The following is a 19,984-nucleotide window of genomic DNA, read 5'->3' on the forward strand; positions in this document are numbered from 1 at the left end:
TCCTGCACAGCCTCGTGCGAGCAGGACTCTGTGAGGAACCCCTGGTCCTGCACAGCCTCGTGCGAGCAGGGCTCTGTGAGGAACCCCTGGTCCTGCGCAGCCTCGTGCGAGCAGGGCTCTGTGGGGAACCCCTGGTCCTGCGCAGCCTCGTGCGAGCAGGGCTCTGTGGGGAACCCCTGGTCCTGCGCAGCCTCACGCGAGCAGGGCTCTGTGGGGAACCCCTGGTCCTGCGCAGCCTCGCGCGAGCAGGGCTCTGTGGGGAACCCCTGGTCCTGCGCAGCCTCACGCGAGCAGGGCTCTGTGGGGGACCCCTGGTCCTGCGCAGCCTCGTGCGAGCAGGGCTCTGTGGGGGACCCCTGGTCCTGCGCAGCCTCACGCGAGCAGGGCTCTGTGGGGGACCCCTGGTCCTGCGCAGCCTCACGCGAGCAGGGCTCTGTGGGGGACCCCTGGTCCTGCACAGCCTCGCTGTGAGCAGGGCTCTGTGGGGAACCCCTGGTCCTGCACAGCCTCGCTGTGAGCAGGGCTCTGTGGGGAACCCCTGGTCCTGCGCAGCCTCGCTGTGAGCAGCAGGGGACGGCAACGGCCGAAACGCCAAACTGGAGGCTTCAAAACGGGAGTTCACATACCAATGGGTGATGGGTGTGTCCGTCCATCTCTTTCTATACAGTCTATGGAGATCACAATAGTCATTAGCTTGGTGTTGGTTTGTATTTGTGACGACAGTATTGACTAAAGCTTAATTTATACTCATTAGAAAGTGTCGCTCAGCACATGGTCGCAGACGAAAAATAAAGTGTCGCTCATGTTGCTGCATTTATGCTTCTCTCCTCGGCTCAACGGTCACGTGACGCTATAGACAGAGGGAGGCAGAGAACTAGTGCAGACAGCCAAGAGAGGGAACGCTGTCAGTGAACCCACGTCGGAGGCAAGATGTAACTGCAGCCGCATATAACGACACACAAGCACACAACTCACCTCCTCTCTCTCTGGGAAGTTGGTCATGGTGTTCTTTGTGATTTTCGCGAAGTCATACATCAAGGACATGCTGATACAAATAGCGGGGACACGTTCATTTCAGCGAAAACTAAAACAAGGAAGTCGCGCGTGCCCGTCTATATAGCCAATCACACTTGCGCGACATTATGTGACGTAGTCAGCGACACTAGACATTTCACCAGGTAGCAGACACCTCTCGCCGACACTTGAAAGTCATTTCTGTCGGCGACCGTTTCAAAAGTGTCGGCAGACGAAGCATAAATTGGGCTTAAGCGAGCGGAGACAAGCTATATTTATATGTACTGTAAATGTACATCCAATACAGTCTTCTTATCGGTGTGGTAGGAACAGCCACGGCACTTGTCATAAGCCATTACAGTTACACACCGTGCCTTTGGCAGTAACCACCTGGGTAAATAAGGCAGTTTACAGAAGCAAACTGCTTCCAGGCTCACGAGGTAGAAAAAGTGCCTGACATCAGCAGGGAAGTTCCATTGTAATCACGACTCCTGCTGCAGCAGAGCTGGTCTACTACACTACACACTACACACTACACACTACACACTACACACTACACACCTCCTGCTACAGCAGAGCTGGTCTTCTACACTACACGACTCCTGCTACAGCTGGGGACAAAAGCCGTGTCTACAGCTGGTGAAAAGCGGATTTTAGAGTCATTTCTAGAGTGATTTAAGGTTAGGGGACGGGTTAGCTTAAGGTTAGGGTTAGGTTAAAGGAACACTCCGCCCATTTTCAACCAGCTTTGTATCATTAGAACATCAGTAGTATATCAGAAAACTGTAAACGGTTTTGAAGTCTGTCATTTAATTGGACAGTTATTGAGTGTTAAAGTGTGGACCAGTGACATCACTGGTCCACACTAACTCAAATTAATAACTCATGAACTCAAATCAACTCTCAATAACTGTCAAACTAGATTAATGACTTCAAATCCGTTTACAGTTTGAGAGTTGATTTGAGTTAATGAGTTATTAATTTGAGTTAGTGTGGACCCACGATGTCACTGGTCCACACTTTAACACTCAATAACTGTCAAATTAAATGACAGACTTCAAAACCGTTTACAGTTTTCTGATATACTACTGATGTTCTAATGATACAAAGCTGGTTGAAAATGGGCAGAGTGTTCCTTTAAGTCTCCAGGGAATGCATGTAAGTCTATGTAAATACCCCAAAAGTGACATAAGTACACAGTGTCTGTGTGTGTGTGTGCGCATGTGTGTGTGTGTGTGCGTGCGTGCGTGCGTGCGCGTGCGTGCATGCGTACGCGTGCGTGTGTGTGTGTGTGTGTGTGTGTCTGCAGTTAACAGTTGTGCAGGTGTCTGCTGTATTTACTCATAAACCCCTGTGGGATATCCATTGTGGATGCGTGTGGTTTAGTGGGTGGAAGGGAGCCAGTGAAGTTGAACCTGCTGAAGCAGCATACTGCTCCCCTGTCGCAATCCATTCACTGAGTTCTATAGAGTTTGTGCCAAAGCAGTGTTAGGGCCCATTCACGTCTAGAACTAGAGCTATAAAGATAGCTATAACCATAAAACATTATTTAAATCGTTATAAGCAAACAGAATGTCTGTGTTCACACTATACAACTATAAATATAAAACATCTAAAACCACAACTATAAGTATATTGTGCTCAGATAAAGAGTGAGTTTTTGGATGTAGAGACAACTAGTGTCCACTAGTGTCACCGTGGGCAGTGTTAGTGGTAGTTGAGCCATATCTTACACCCAAATGCAAGTGCACATGCTCAAGCTAGGCTACTAAATGATCAAAGTAAACGTCACTTCCTGCTTCAGCACTGTACCAGAGATTTTCATCCGCCATTTATTTTCCTATAGACATTTCGCAAAATGCTTACAGAAATATAGTTTTACTTGTTCAAACAAAACGGTTCAGCTATATTTAGAATCGGGAGAGAGACCATAGAACATTTCACTCGGCCCAAAAAAAAAAAAACGTCAAAAAGATATTTTCTTTAAATCCGCAATTTTGTTACATTTTGGTCCGAGTGAAATGGTATGCGGTCTCTCCTGTTTCTAAATATATCTGAACCGTTTGGTTTGAACAAGTAAAACTATGTATTGTTGTACGTGGGATCGCAATCATCCCACGCAAGGGGTCTATGAGAAACCAACCAGGCAAGTCACCTCCGCGATAGTAACTTTTAACCAGTTTGAGTCACGTTCCTTCCGCGAAGCCTGTACGTCGGGCACGTGGGATTAACGTGGGCAAAACGTCCGACAGTTTTAGATTAGCTAACAAGCTAAGCTACTGATGTTATCAGACATGATAGACATAAAAAAAAATATGAATCATACAAACATTCCAATGATCATGATCCAAGTGTTAATGGACCATTTCTCATAAACATGAGCCTTACCTTTTGAAATAAATTTTCAGGCTCCACCTGGGCCCTTCTTGATCTAACTTCTTTCTCTCTCTTTCTAAAAAAAATAATAATAATCCTAAACTAAAACTCGTACCACTGTTCCTTCAGGATTTGTAGTTGTCATAGACCAGCGATCCCCAAAGTCCGGACTCCGGTCCGCATCCGGACCCAGACGCCGTCCTATCCGGACCGAGCCCTATAACCTACAAATCATTGAGAATCGTTACATTTCACCGAGCTTTTCTTTTTTAACCGGCACATGCTTTTCTACCCTTTACGGTACTGGTTTAATCTGCCAGGAAGCTCACAGACCAATACATGCGCTGTAAATCATCACACATGATGCTACTCAGCCAATCAAATATCCGATTCGATTCTGCCGGTTCCAGTCGGTTCAGTGCTGCAGGCGAGAGATTGTCCGACACGGAGATATGCGAGAGATACAAGTCATTTCACATGGCGTGCTCAAAAAACAAAAACAAAGATTTTGTTTTAATCCGGAGCAGGCAGACTCTTTGATGTTCATTCATCGTTCTCACGGGCAGTTCAAAACCAGGCAGTATGTCTCATGTGAAGTGCGATGCGATCCTAACCTGTCTGTGAAAGCGCCACACGAGCAAACACACTCAAATCCAGACTGAGGGCACACTCACACATTCACTGCCCAACGGCATGTGACGTTTGCATTGCGAACGATCGATAGACAGACAGACAGACAGACAGACAGACAGACAGACAGACAGACAGACAGACAGACAGGCAGATAGATAGATAGATAGATAGATAGATAGATAGATAGATAGATAGATAGATAGATAGAGACAGACACTGAGACAGATAGATAGATAGGGAACTCACTTCTCTCAAGAGAAAAGGTGGAGTTAAGGGAAGAAAAGAAGATTTTCTTTCTCAAATTAAAACACTTTTAAGATGCACATTTTCCCAAAGCACTCTGTTGTATGTTATTTTTAAATGCAGCCATTATTTTACTTGAAATGAGAAAAGAACATGTATTTATTATTAGTGTAGGCTAGTTATTTATAATTAATCCAGTTAAATATGAAAACTAAATAAACATTGTTGATGTTTATTTTGATTTAACAGTCAGTCATTGACTACATACAGACATTGTACCATTAGGCTACTGCAATCATTGAAGTAGCCTAAGTTCAATGGCACTGAATCATAACGCAAGCTACTGTACGTTACAATGTTCCGGACCTTTGCTTGAGGACATTTTCTCTAACTGGACCTCTATGAATTTTAATTGAGTGCCCCTGTCATAGACTGTGCTCCATAGTTGATTGCTCTATTGCTGACAAAAAGTGTGTTATTGTAAGTCGCTTTGGATAAAAGCGTCTGCCAAATGACGTAATGTAATGTAAAAAATGTAATGTAAATTAAAAAATAAAATATTTATGAGAATAAAAATAATCCTGTGTAGGGCGAGCCGATCCTGTACCTACACTGGCATGTTTTTCTGACAATTGCACTCATACATCATGACGTCAAACTGTGCTACTTGTAACTACCGTACTACTTAAGTAATATGTTGAAAGATGCTATAAGGAGGACTGTCATTTATTTGAACATGTTCAAATGTCATTAGGCAGACATTCTACGCTGAAACAGCTGCGTTGATTCTGAAAACCTGTAGGCCTACTTTTGTTAACCACACAGAAAATTGATCAGGAATCGATCAGGCAATCGATAAAGAATCAGACAGATAAACAGAATCGATTGGTATCAATAAAAATCGTATCAATTCCCATCCCTAGTGCATGCACACACACGATCCATTCATCCGTGCAGCCGTTCTAGCAGAGGGAAACTTAACGAGTTGGGTTAATAATTAGGCGCCCGTCTATGCTGACTCACGGGCAGATTAACAACCTGTGTGCTGGCTGGAACACTAACTAACCAGGCGCGTGCGTGCGTGCGTGCGTGTGTGTTCATGTGAGTACAGGTAAATGGGGAATTTCCATCTTGTTGACAGAGTGTTGTGCACAGGTGCGTGGCTGGGCTCTGCATCGATTAGCTGTCAGTAGAGCAGGTGACTGAGTGGGTCACGTGGGTCTCTATGTCATAACAATCGATCATTGGCAACATCTCCCTGATTCACATTGTAAACTGGATGGATTACCACTATTATTATTCCATGACTCTATCAGTGTCATTCTGTCTCCCACAATCAAATATGATCGGGGAGGAATATCGCTATATGAACCAGCAATCCCTTAGATTAGAATAACCTTACATTTATAGTCATCAATTCATGCAAAATCATAATCATAATCATATTAATGGACAACAGGTGGTGACATCACCTGACACCCAAGACCAGCCGAGCCAATAACAGATGGCCAGTTCACTATCCTACTTTTCACCAGAGGGTAGGTGTCAGGTTTCGCACACAGATTCGCGTTTGGTTAATTACTCTTTATTAACTTGATCACAGGAATTAACTGAATCAATAATGTTATGCGAGTCTCTAAATGTATGTTTTCTTAATCAGTTTGATTATATTTGAGGGGAGTGTGTGGAAAGCTGGAAAGAGTTGAAGAACAATATCCAATATCCATCCATTTTCCATATCTGCCTAATAGAGAGGCAGATTCACGCCCCTTCAACACGCACCAGTGTCTGTAGAAATATGAACGACGTCACCACCATTCATATTATTGATGATAATGACTATTAACGATGCATGATCATTTGTGTGAAAATACTCAGATGGCAGTGGCTACAGACACCGCCCTGCATCTCTGTCCATTTTGCCTCCTGCTTGTCATTCACCTCTTCAGCCGGAACTCCCAGAGTGGCTGAACTGGCCAGGTGTGCAAAGCCAGGGGAACGTGTCACAAATGAACGAGGCCAAATGCTCTGAGCGTCAGGCACAGAGACAGTGTCAGGCACAGACAGCGTCAGGCACAGACAGCGTCAGGCACAGACAGCGTCAGGCACAGACAGCAGCGTCAGGCACAGACAGAGAGGTGGAGGGGAGAGAGGGGCCAAGAGAGGCTGCCGTTTTCCACAAGCTACTGCTGAGATACAGTAAGAGGATAACACACTGTAGTCACAACACAGAGCCATGAAACACAGCATCACACAGTCAAAACACTGCCATGAAATAGCGTCACACACAGAGTTCGCCAAACTTTTGTGGGGTAAATCCCCCGTTCTATCCATTCAGCAAAGTTAGAATTTAGCTGCTAGGCCAGCCCAGGCAGACACGGTCGGGGATTTAACCACTCTAGTAAACACACATCTGAGCAGACGTCTTGTGTTCTGCACTAGAATCCCCAAACCTGTAGTTTAGAGCCGCAGCACCTTCCTGGGCGGTTTTACCCCACTCGCGCGCCAGCCGTATAACATGTTGTGGGCGTTCCCAGAAATCTCGACTGTCTCTACAGTTAAACGCAATATTTAAGCGCTGTTAAAACGCTCTGTGGAATTAGGGTCAATTCAAAACCATTTGGTACCAGTACAGAAACACAGCAGTATTGAGTGTAGCCTTTTGACTGGGGATGTCACAATATATCGTCCCATAATATATCGCGATATCAAAACGTGACAATATGTATCGTTGAGATGAAATCTCATATCGTGAGAAAAAGAAGCTGAACATGGTGGCACTGATCTGCATCTGATTGCATGCTCGCTCTCCTTTTCATTGCTTTGTTTGAACAGACGAGGGACGTTACAGACACGGAGGATGAAAATGGGTGAAATGACTCAAATTAGCGTGGAGGATGCCCCCCCTCAACTTACAAATCGATCGCAAAAAAATATTGTTAAAATATGGTATCATATCGTTATCGTGAACCCAATATCGTGTATCGTATCGTATCGTGAACTGAGTGTATCTTGACCAGCCCTAACATTTCACTGATGGCTTCAGCACATAATGAATATATTCCCTCCCAGAGGAAGCATGACTGCAATCGATGTTTGAATCTGTTTATTGTTGGTTCTGCTCAAACTGATTTTTTAATCTGTTTATTGTTGGTTCTGCTCAAACTGATTTTTTAATCTGTTTATTGTTTGGTTCTGCTCAAACTGACTCTGCTCTGTCCTCTCTCCTATCCCCTCACTGTATATTCCCCTCCTCCATGTTTCAACCTGACAAATCAAATTATTCTCTCTCGTCTTCTTCTCTTCTAAATTATGTCTACTGAGCTTTTTTGTCTCCACTCTTCTCTGATCTCCTCATTCTTCTCTGTGTATTCTTCATAAGGTCTTTGTGCACCCAGGTGGACTGTGACCTCTGCATGTCACGCATGCCTGACCGCTGGAGAGGACAGCTGGGACTCTGAGGCCTATTCATTAGAGCAGTGGGTTCTCAAAGTGGGGTACGGGGATATATTAATGGAGCTAAAGCTAGGGAGCTGGTCATTGCGAGTCACCGCAACGCAGGTCAAGATTTTACATCCGTTTTGATTGATGAGCAGCCTGTTGAAACAGTAGAGGAGTTTAAATACTTAGGAACCTTTTTTGACTGCAATCTAAGTTTCACAGCCAACACAGAATACATCTTTAAGAAAGCGATGCAGCATTTGTATCTAATCAGGAAATTGGATTCATACAAAATAATAGGGGTGTCAAAAATAATCGATTATAAGATGCATCGCGATGCGGACCTGCACGATTCTGCATCGATTCACAAATGTCAAAAATCGATTATTTTTTATTTTTTTATTTTTTTAATATAATCAAAAGAAATATAATGGAAGTACATGCAGTTGTTTATTTTAATTATGGATGATAATACAATGCAATTCTAAATGCACTTTTATTTTAAAAGTAGCCACACAGTGAGAAAAAAGAAAGTGAGAAAAAAAATCATGTATTCAGGAAAAAAAGTGATGCATCGATTTAAGATGCATCGCGATGCATCGAGATGCATCGATATATCGAATCGAATCGTAGCCCTCTGAATCGTAATCGAATCGAATCGAATCGTGAGGCCAGTGAAGATTCACAGCCCTACAAAATAAGCAAAGCTATTCTGGAGACTGTCTACAGGAGCCTTATTGAAAGTATTTTGACCTTTGACATGTGTACATGGTATGGGAATCTAGGAGCTAAGAACAGAAATAAACTGTCCCGAATTACAAACATGGCAAGTAAAATGACTGGGAAAGAACAAGAACAACTTGGATGTATTTATAAAACACGGGCGGCACGAAAAGCCAGACAAATTGTGTGTGACCCTGTACATCCCCTTTTTAATGAGTTCACAGAACTGCCGTCGGGACGACGCTATAGAGTTCCTGCAGCAACCAAGAACATCTACAAAACATCTTTCATACCAAACACAATAAACCTGCTAAATTCATAAACGTCAGACTCATCCACATCAGAACCATGTCTGTTATCGCTGTCTGTAATGTGCTGTTGTGCTGTTGTCTTGTTATATGTTGTATTGTGTACCCTATCATTTCCTGTGCTGTGTACTGTGTCTGTGTACTGTGTCTGTGTACTGTGTCTGTGTACTGTACTTTACATGTGTGCAAGCAAACCTGTGAAGCCAAAGACAAATTTCCACATTGTGGACAACAATAAATTTAATTTAATCCATAAGTAACACAATGACTGTTTCGATCATGGGTTTCACACACTTTCTGTAATAAAAGATCTAAAAGGCAAAAATCGTATCAGATGGGGGACCCTGGGACAAGATGTTATTAACTGGGGGTCCGTGGTCTAATTTGAGTCATTTTAGGGGTCCTTGACATGAAAAAGTTTGAACCACGGCATTAGAGACAAGATGCAGAATGATTATGGGAAAACAAAGATGTAGAGGAAAGATATTATCTTTCAAAATCCAACCTACAGTCAACACAACAGTAAAGGTGCAATGTGTATCATATATCATTGTCAAATTATTATATTATAATGATATATTATTATAATTGTTATGCTTTGGTATAACTACAGTATTCTGTTTGCCTGCCTGTGACCTGTCTGTCTGTCTGTCTGTCTGTCTGTCTGTCTGTCTGTCTGGGGGGGGGGGGGGGGGCTTGCAGATCTGCAGATACAAGTCACCACAAGTCTGTTCATGTCCTAATGTAATGTGCAGATACAAGTCAGCACAAGTCTGTTCATGTCCTAATGTAATGTGCAGATACAAGTCAGCACAAGTCTGTTCATGTCCTAATGTAATGTGCAGATACAAGTCACCACAAGTCTGTTCATGTCCTAATGTAATGTGCAGATACAAGTCACCACAAGTCTGTTCATGTCCTAATGTAATCTGCAGATACAAGTCACCACAAGTCTGTTCATGTCCTAATGTAATGTGCAGATACAAGTCACCACAAGTCTGTTCATGTCCTAATGTAATGTGCAGATACAAGTCACCACAAGTCTGTTCATGTCCTAATGTAATCTACAGATACAAGTCACCACAAGTCTGTTCATGTCCTAATGTAATCTACATATACAAGTCACCACAAGTCTGTTCATGTCCTAATGTAATGTGCAGATACAAGTCACCACAAGTCTGTTCATGTCCTAATGTAATCTGCAGATACAAGTCACCACAAGTCTGTTCATGTCCTAATGTAATCTGCAGATACAAGTCACCACAAGTCTGTTCATGTCCTAATGTAATGTGCAGATACAAGTCACCACAAGTCTGTTCATGTCCTAATGTAATGTGCAGATACAAGTCACCACAAGTCTGTTCATGTCCTAATGTAATGTGCAGATACAAGTCACCACAAGTCTGTTCATGTCCTAATGTAATGTGCAGATACAAGTCAGCACAAGTCTGTTCATGTCCTAATGTAATGTGCAGATACAAGTCAGCACAAGTCTGTTCATGTCCTAATGTAATGTGCAGATACAAGTCACCACAAGTCTGTTCATGTCCTAATGTAATGTGCAGATACAAGTCACCACAAGTCTGTTCATGTCCTAATGTAATGTGCAGATACAAGTCACCACAAGTCTGTTCATGTCCTAATGTAATGTGCAGATACAAGTCACCACAAGTCTGTTCATGTCCTAATGTAATCTGCAGATACAAGTCACCACAAGTCTGTTCATGTCCTAATGTAATGTGCAGATACAAGTCACCACAAGTCTGTTCATGTCCTAATGTAATGTGCAGATACAAGTCACCACAAGTCTGTTCATGTCCTAATGTAATGTGCAGATACAAGTCACCACAAGTCTGTTCATGTCCTAATGTAATCTACAGATACAAGTCACCACAAGTCTGTTCATGTCCTAATGTAATCTACAGATACAAGTCACCACAAGTCTGTTCATGTCCTAATGTAATGTGCAGATACAAGTCACCACAAGTCTGTTCATGTCCTAATGTAATCTGCAGATACAAGTCACCACAAGTCTGTTCATGTCCTAATGTAATCTGCAGATACAAGTCACCACAAGTCTGTTCATGTCCTAATGTAATGTGCAGATACAAGTCACCACAAGTCTGTTCATGTCCTAATGTAATGTGCAGATACAAGTCACCACAAGTCTGTTCATGTCCTAATGTAATGTGCAGATACAAGTCACCACAAGTCTGTTCATGTCCTAATGTAATGTGCAGATACAAGTCACCACAAGTCTGTTCATGTCCTAATGTAATGTGCAGATACAAGTCACCACAAGTCTGTTCATGTCCTAATGTAATGTGCAGATACAAGTCACCACAAGTCTGTTCATCTCCTAATGTAATGTGCAGATACAAGACACCACAAGTCTGTTTATCTCCTAATGTAATGTGCAGATACAAGTCAGCACAAGTCTGTTTATCTCCTAATGTAATGTGCAGATACAAGTCACCACAAGTCTGTTCATGTCCTAATGTAATGTGCAGATACAAGTCACCACAAGTCTGTTCATGTCCTAATGTAATGTGCAGATACAAGTCACCACAAGTCTGTTCATGTCCTAATGTAATGTGCAGATACAAGTCACCACAAGTCTGTTCATGTCCTAATGTAATGTGCAGATACAAGTCACCACAAGTCTGTTCATGTCCTAATGTAATGTGCAGATACAAGTCACCACAAGTCTGTTCATGTCCTAATGTAATGTGCAGATACAAGTCACCACAAGTCTGTTCATGTCCTAATGTAATGTGCAGATACAAGTCACCACAAGGCTGTTCATGTCCTAATGTAATGTGCAGATACAAGTCACCACAAGTCTGTTCATGTCCTAATGTAATCTACAGATACAAGTCACCACAAGTCTGTTCATGTCCTAATGTAATGTGCAGATACAAGTCACCACAAGTCTGTTCATGTCCTAATGTAATCTGCAGATACAAGTCACCACAAGTCTGTTCATGTCCTAATGTAATGTGCAGATACAAGTCACCACAAGTCTGTTCATGTCCTAATGTAATCTACAGATACAAGTCACCACAAGTCTGTTCATGTCCTAATGTAATGTGCAGATACAAGTCACCACAAGTCTGTTCATGTCCTAATGTAATGTGCAGATACAAGTCACCACAAGTCTGTTCATGTCCTAATGTAATGTGCAGATACAAGTCAGCACAAGTCTGTTCATGTCCTAATGTAATGTGCAGATACAAGTTACCACAAGTCTGTTCATGTCCTAATGTAATGTGCAGATACAAGTCACCACAAGTCTGTTCATGTCCTAATGTAATCTGCAGATACAAGTTACCACAAGTCTGTTCATGTCCTAATGTAATCTGCAGATACAAGTTACCACAAGTCTGTTCATGTCCTAATGTAATGTGCAGATACAAGTCACCACAAGTCTGCCTAACTCCTAATGTAATCTACAGATACAAGTCACCACAAGTCTGTTCATGTCCTAATGTAATGTGCAGATACAAGTTACCACAAGTCTGTTCATGTCCTAATGTAATGTGCAGATACAAGTCACCACAAGTCTGCCTAACTCCTAATGTAATCTGCAGATACAAGTCACCACAAGTCTGTTCATGTCCTAATGTAATGTGCAGATACAAGTTACCACAAGTCTGTTCATGTCCTAATGTAATGTGCAGATACAAGTCAGCACAAGTCTGTTCATGTCCTAATGTAATGTGCAGATACAAGTCAGCACAAGTCTGTTTATCTCCTAATGTAATGTGCAGATACAAGTCACCACAAGTCTGTTTATCTCCTAATGTAATGTGCAGATACAAGTCACCACAAGTCTGTTCATGTCCTAATGTAATGTGCAGATACAAGTCACCACAAGTCTGTTCATGTCCTAATGTCATCTACAGATACAAGTCACCACAAGTCTGTTCATGTCCTAATGTAATGTGCAGATACAAGTCACCACAAGTCTGTTCATGTCCCAATGTAATGTGCAGATACAAGTCACCACAAGTCTGTTCATGTCCTATAGATGGCCTCTACTCTCTTTACTTAACATTCATCAGGTGTCAGCAGCTAATCTGATCTCTGCGTTTCCTTGTTTTCCGACCTGCAGTTTCACTTCATGAACAATAGTTCTGCCTGGCAAGTGGAAAAGGGATGACAGGTTGATAATAGCGATCCAGAGCTTCCCAGTTCCCTACAACTTGTATTTGAAAGACTACAGGAACAAACATCTAAAAAACAAACCTTGCAGATGACTCTGACTGCATCCATTGTTGAAGAAGTCACTGGTATGCTTGAAAGTCATTTGAATATTGACTTTATTTTAGCTTAATGCTACCTAAAGGCATAATGCCATTGCTTACAGTAATGCTCAGGCCTAGGGCTTGCCACCAACCTAGGTTAACTCATTACAATGATGTAATGTTATGAAATACAATACTGGAGCAGAGAGCACTACATAGACACAATATTCATGTGCTACAACAATTGCTGTACCGAAAGCAAATTCTGCCGACTTTGTTGTGCAGTCCTTAATAAATGAATCTGAATCTGAATCTGAATAGATCCAATAAGACATCACCCACAATCATTCAGGACAGAACCACCCATCAACTATCAATGGCTGTACAGAGTTTTTGTCTTATTATCTAAAAAAAAACAAATTAAATAAATAAATAAATAAATAAATAAATAAATACATAAATACATAAATAAATAAATAAATGACGAAAGAAATAAAATAATTTGAGCATTCTCTGGTCTGATCTGCACTAGGAACGACACGCAATAGGGTTGTCAAAAGTATCGATAGTATTGATAAGTATCAATACTAAAAGATGTAAACGATACAATACTCATTTGCAACAGGTATCGATAGTATCGATAAGTATCAATAGTAAAAAATGTAAACGGCTAGAATACTCATTTGCAACAGTATGAATACCAGCAGTGCTTTCTCTTAATGAGAAATCAAACATACTACTGATTTTCCCCTCCCTGTCATCATTGGTGGGTATCTGTTGCTTGAACAAGCTAATAAGTGTTCTGATAGTTTGATGGCTAGAGCAGGTTTAATCTGCTGTGTAAGTGCAAAGATTTGAATGAGTTTTATTGGCCCTAGAATAGATTATGGAGAAGCGTGCGTCTCTGTCTGTCCATCTGTCTTTGTTTATTATTATGGCTCGTGATGCGTTGTCACCACCCCACCCCCGTGGTATCGAAAATGGTATCCTCCATATATCCCTGGGTATCAACATTGAAGTGGAAATTCTAATATTGTGACATCCCTACAATGCAATATTTCCTGGTCTTTTTGATGGTCTGACTCTGTACCATGTGTGTATGTCTTGAATTAGGCCTGCACGATATGAGGAAAATCTGCGATGTGCGATAACATTGTTCAATATATCAATGATGATACGACTTGCGATAAATAAACAAATATTAAAGTATGCATATTAGCTATACAGTTCCTATGTCTTTCTGCTTTAATAATGCTAACATAGACCCCAAACATAGCCTATGCCCACTGAATAAAGAAATGAAATACACACTGACTCTAGCTGAAACTACACACAGCGTGTTTGGGCTTTGGCAGAGGGCACTGTAATAATGATAATTAATCATAATGATTGATAAACGTATAGTAATGTATTAGTTAGGCTATAGGTAGATGTATTATATTATAGTATTATATGCCTGTATATACTGTATAGTATTTTAGGAAGATTGTGATGGAGGTTACATGGTTATTTGGATGGACATATGCTGTATTTAGAACCAGGTTGAGTGAGTTTTTGTTTGTTTTCTCTTGTTTGTCTTAAATTTAGGATTTTAAAATGTGTTTTGTCTTTTACTTTGCATATTTGTAATGTATCTGTATTGTTTGTTTTGACTGTGGACCCCAGGAAGAGTAGCTGTTGCCTTGTGTAATGGCTAATGGGGATCCTAATAAACTAAACTAAACTAAACTGTTGCAAGGGAAAGGTGTACGCTGGATTTACAACACAAGACAAAATGATCAGATGCTGAGTGAGAATGCACGACGCATGTAAATAAAACCACCTTTGTTATTCATTGCCTTTCAGGCAGTCTTTGCGATGTGTTTATTGAGCATGTTCATATTGCGATGACGATGAAAATACGATTAATTGTGCAGCCCTAGTACCATGTGTGTATGTCTCGAGTCTTGCATCAATGATAGCAGCCCTAATGGATGGCTACAAAGTCTTCACCCCACCTTTCAAAAGTATCCGGCATGTGCTACAATCATTGAGTTGGTGTTGCAAAGTCTTAGCAAATTATGCAATCTCAATTTGCAAAGGCCTCGTCAAAAATTCAATATGACCCGAGTAAAGTCATGAGATTTGCATATCATTTACATATTAGGGCCATGACAGCCGCGTGCAGGATGGAGATTCGGAACACAAGGTGAAAAAAGAGGTCAAATCCTGCAGCGGTTGAATCAAGTGGTGCCCCTCCATCTGAAACGCCTTGTGACTGAGAGGGCTGAACGAGGCGAGTTCACTCAGTCCGTGATTTAACTATTTAATTGCACACGTAACACACGTAGCACTGTGCAATAGTGGTCAGACAATCACTTTATTCACCTTATTCTTTGCCCACACATGGACGCTTCCGCATTACGTCATTTCGTAATAGTATTTCCGTTTTGACTTGCCAAAAACCCCACAGGCAAGATGGCCACCCACACTCCCCTCCTAAACTGGCAGAATTACTCCCCCATAAACTAACATATCTTGGCCAATAAGTATGTAACATACAAAATAAAACAACCCGTAATATCTTAATTTTATGTAGAATGCAGAGGACATGTAACTGTTTAGTTAAACTTGCATTCCAGGAATATTGTGCTCTAAAGATGATGTTAGTGGAGTCGAGACTGTTTCGTCCTGAAACCCACATAGGTTGCGCCAGGCGTAACCCATGTGGTGATTTTGGGGGGAATACATTAACCAGAGTTCTTAAGTGCAAGAGGTGGTGGCACCGTGGCAGTACAGTACACAAATGACATGAACATTTGGACACTTATTCAGCCGGTATCTTGCATGTTGCGTTCAGGTGCACTGGGAAAAAAAAAAAAAAAAAAAATTACAATATGAAGAAGAATCGATTCTTGGGAGTTTGGAATCGATCCAGGAATCGTGGCATTAAGAATCGCGATCCTTTCAAGAATCGGTTTTTTTGGAGCACCCCTACTCTCCACTAATCTCTCTCTGGTGATTGACCAATGCAACTCTGCATATTTAGCAGCTCACAGTGAAACCGCAATCTTGCTTTCTGAACCCAATCTGTTAAATCCCAGAGACAAAACTACCGTAATCCTCGCACAGGCGAAGCAGGGAAGCAGTCAAATGGAGCAAACCCTGCAGTCACTGACACAGTCACCCAGGTTAGCTGCTCAAGCCTTCTGTGAAACCAGCTGGCTTTTAACATCCAATCAAAACGGAATATCTGCAGGAGCAGGAAACAGTCCCATCAACTTGTCTTATCTTCAGTGCGCAACTGTGCATTATCATTATGCGCGCGCGGCCCAGCACGTAACAGGATGTGAGCTGCCAGAACTGCAGGAACTGTATAACCAGCGGTGCCTCAGGAGGTCCCTGAAGATCATCAAAGACACAAACCACCCCCACAACAGCCTGTTCTCCCTGTTACCCTCAGGGAGGAGATACAGGGTCCCAAAAGCACGCACAAATCGCTTGAGGGACAGTTTCTTCCCGCAGGCCACGAGACTCCTTAACATACACAAATAGTGTAGTAGCTGTACTGTACCGTACTGTAGCTGCTACCATTACATATGTCTAATGTTTAATTGTATGTTTAATTAGGTATATGCTATTTGCACCTGTGCAAACAGAACGTCAATGATGTTTAAGTATGTTTAAAGTATGCACATGACATGTGCACCTATGTGCAGTGAATATGCCACTGTCTCTGACTTGTCTTATCACTCTACTGCCTTATTGCTTGTTGTGTCTCTTGTTTTCCTGCACCCATATGCCCTCTTATATTTGTACTATGTTGTAAACGGAGTTCACAGCACAAGAATTTCACACGTGATACTTGTACTACGGAGTGACAATAAAAAATCTTGAATCTTGAAATCTTGAATCTATTTATCAGAAAGTATTATTATACATTATAGAAAAAGAAAGTGTGAGTAGAGCTGCAACCATTGGGCGATTCATCGATTAGTCGATCGACAGAAAAATAACTGTTTTCGAAACGTTTAGACACATTTTTAAGAAAGAAATACTAAATGGGGGGCACGGTGGCGCAGTGGTAAGCGCTGTCGCCTCACAACTAGAAGGTCCTGGCTTCGATTCCCACCTGGGACGCTGTGAGCACTGAAGGAGTGCGTTGTTATTAACAAGATTAGCTTCAGCTAAATATTTTTGCAGTGGTGTGCATGCCATATCTTTGAGTTTGAGTTCAACTGAATATCATTAAAAAAAGTAATCGGTCCTGTCACTTCTGAATACATGATGCACCGATCTCTTGAACAGAGCCAAATGGAGGCAGAAGAAGTCATCATAGAGGAGAGGTCAAAGTGTACAAATTTTAAAAAGCAGAAATAAGTGTATTCCTGGTTTTGCGAAGGATGATGTTTGTGCCATCAAAGTGATACCCACTGCCCAGCGTCATCTCCTAACTGGCATCCTTGTGACAAGGAGCTACGTCAGAGCCATGTGGTTATCTGAAATGACCACCACCGCTCCAGGTGAGGCAATGATCCTTACTCCCTGAAGTCAAGCAATATATAGCCTACAAGTGACAATGTGACCATAGGCCCACACAGCTACCGTTTTGAGGTGGCAAAGCAGGAAGTAAAGATGTATGGGTATATAACCAATAACATTAATGAGGGCCCTGGCAACTGGAACACCTCAATGGAATGGAACCATCATTAATGCATTGGTTACACCTGCTTCACCACCTCAAAACGGTTGAGTAGTCTTACGTCACAGTTACAGGTGTTTATCCTTTGTAACGTTTGCCGTGTGTGTGTGTGTGTGTGTGTGTGTGTGTGTGTGTGTGTGTGTGTGTGTGTGTGTGTGTGTGTGTGTGTGTGTGTGTGTGTGTGTGTGTGTGTGTGTGTGTGTGTGTGTGTGTGTGTGTGTGTGTGTGTGTGTGTGTGCAGAAATAAGGTGAGTTTAATGCCCAACACAGATTGTCTAACGAAAATCGCATGGTCGATTGAGAGGGCTCTTACTACAGTGAAGTCCTGAGACGAACATAGAAATTAAGAGCCTGAGGGTAAATTATAAATACATATCAGTATAGCCACTTCTCCACTCTGGGCACCACCAAGGCACTGTGCCACTGTGGGTCCGTTGAAACGGACGCTCTTCTTACCTCCAAACAGGTGAGGCGAGAGGTGTGCTGGTAAAGAGCCTATCAGCAGCCTGGGACCTCCGTGCTGGCCAGCGGAGCGCTCCCTGTCCGCCGCCTCCTCCGGGGTGCTGCTGCCGGACTCCTGGGAGCTGTAGGCTCCGCTGCCGTGTGAGGAGGGGATGTTGATGCCCGCCTGGGGTCTGGTGGCCCCGGGGCCCCCTAGTAGTACGGACCTGTTCCTGCTGTGTCCGCCGGCGATGTGTTGGCTGCTGCTGGAGGTGGCTCCGGGGGCTCCGTGGTACCTGCCAGCCCCGGCGGCGGCAGTCCTGCTGCTCCCGGTGGTGATGCTGCTGGTGACCGTGCTGGAGGGCAGGTCTGAGCCCGAGTAGGCTCTGGTCCGTCCGTTAGCAGCCGGACTGCTCTGCTTCGCCCCCATGTCAGTCACCCTCCACACAGATCCACTTCAACAGCCGCTGCCTGCCTGCCTGCCCTGCGGGACAGTGTGCCAGATTTACGCCACAGAATCAGGTGGCTACAGCAGGACAGTCGCCCTGAAAGAAAATAAAGCGCAAAAGTGGGGATTCTTGTGCGTCGTTAAGATCCCAGCGACATGATGGAAATGCCGAAGACAGCAAGGTGACAGCCCGTCCTTGCGTTATGTGCCAGAAACTAGACGTGCGTAAAAGTTTAACAAGCCAATTCAGTTCAGCCCCCGGGTGGCAGGGCTCCGCTGCACTCCAGCAGCAGCAGTAACGTGAGTTGTCCGTGTCTCGCTGCTGCAGTTGTCGAACGCTTCCTCGTCCCAGGCGCTGGTTTGGAGTCGCCGTGTCCTCTCAGTGTCCCCGGGCCGCGCCATGCCTCCTCCTGGGCAGCAGCATGAGAAAGTGAAGAGCCAGGCTCCCCACACCTCCTCCCCGCCGGCCGGTCCGGACCACACACTGAGGGAGAGCAGTCCTGGGCTGGCTGCAGAAAAAACCCTTTATCGCTGGAAAACGTCTCGGTGCGCACAGCGTTGGCAAGTCCGCGACAATGAAATACAAGACTTCCGGTCGCAACTTTCAAAATAAATCTTATTGGAACCCCCTCCCCCCATAGTCTCTCAAGCCAGACTGTCTCTTCTACATTCTGCGAATGCTGAACCCAAAAAATGACTTTTCTTTTCTTTTAGTTAAAATACCTGGGTATGCAGTACACCTATTTAATAATGTATGCCAAAAAAAATCTCAACAATATAATTTCTTTCGTTTTTCACACTTTTTCACATCAAAAGTTCATTTTTCAAGATTTCATTGATAACAGTAATTTACAGTTTGCTGATGTCACCTAGTACTATCAAATTTCTACCCCATTTCAACCAATCATTTCACGACATGTAGCTGTCAATCAAATATTCATTTCAGGATCATTTTCTCTTCCAAATGAAGGGGAAAATGGCGCCTAGTGCCTGTCATCTGGCAGAGTTTCTAGCCCATAAACTAACTACTAACTTGAGCAATTATGCAAACTAAATGAAACGGTAATGTCTAAGAATGCAAAGAAATGTAACTGGCTCGTTAAAACATGCATTCCAGGAATATTATTTACATTTATAACGATAATATGGCGCGCGCCTCCGAGCCTGACAGCCTCCCTGGCTGGTAGGACGCTTTGCGGTGGTGGTTTTTAGCGTAACCTATGTGGGGTTTGGCATAACCTTCGTTATTTCGAATCCCACATAGGTTACGCTAAAACCACCACCGCAAAGCGTGTACCTGTAGTTGGCCAGCCGGCAGGAAAGTATCGCGGGACTTCACGAGACTTGGTGACCGAGATCACGTTTGAGGTAATTTGATCCCTGTGAGAGTCCAGGAAATGGCCTGGGGCGAAATATCACTCTGGTGGAT

The 19,984-nt window shown here is 43.0% G+C and overlaps 1 protein-coding gene across 2 annotated transcripts in view; it reads right to left on the reverse strand.

Annotated features, from left to right (window-relative positions):
- Positions 1–18,682, reverse strand: part of znrf2b (zinc and ring finger 2b) — an 89,122-nt gene extending 70,440 nt beyond the window's left edge. For both annotated transcript variants that reach the window (XM_083661378.1, XM_083661377.1), the window contains exon 1: positions 18,123–18,682. In XM_083661378.1, the coding sequence (XP_083517504.1) occupies positions 18,123–18,537 (415 nt within the window). In that variant the 5' untranslated portion in view covers positions 18,538–18,682. The remainder of the gene's footprint in view (positions 1–18,122) is intronic.
- Positions 18,683–19,984: the final 1,302 nt, after the last annotated feature.

The sequence above is a fragment of the Poromitra crassiceps genome (genome assembly GCF_964638095.1).
Source record: "Poromitra crassiceps genome assembly, chromosome: 26".
NCBI classification, from domain to species: Eukaryota; Metazoa; Chordata; class Actinopteri; order Beryciformes; family Melamphaidae; genus Poromitra; species Poromitra crassiceps.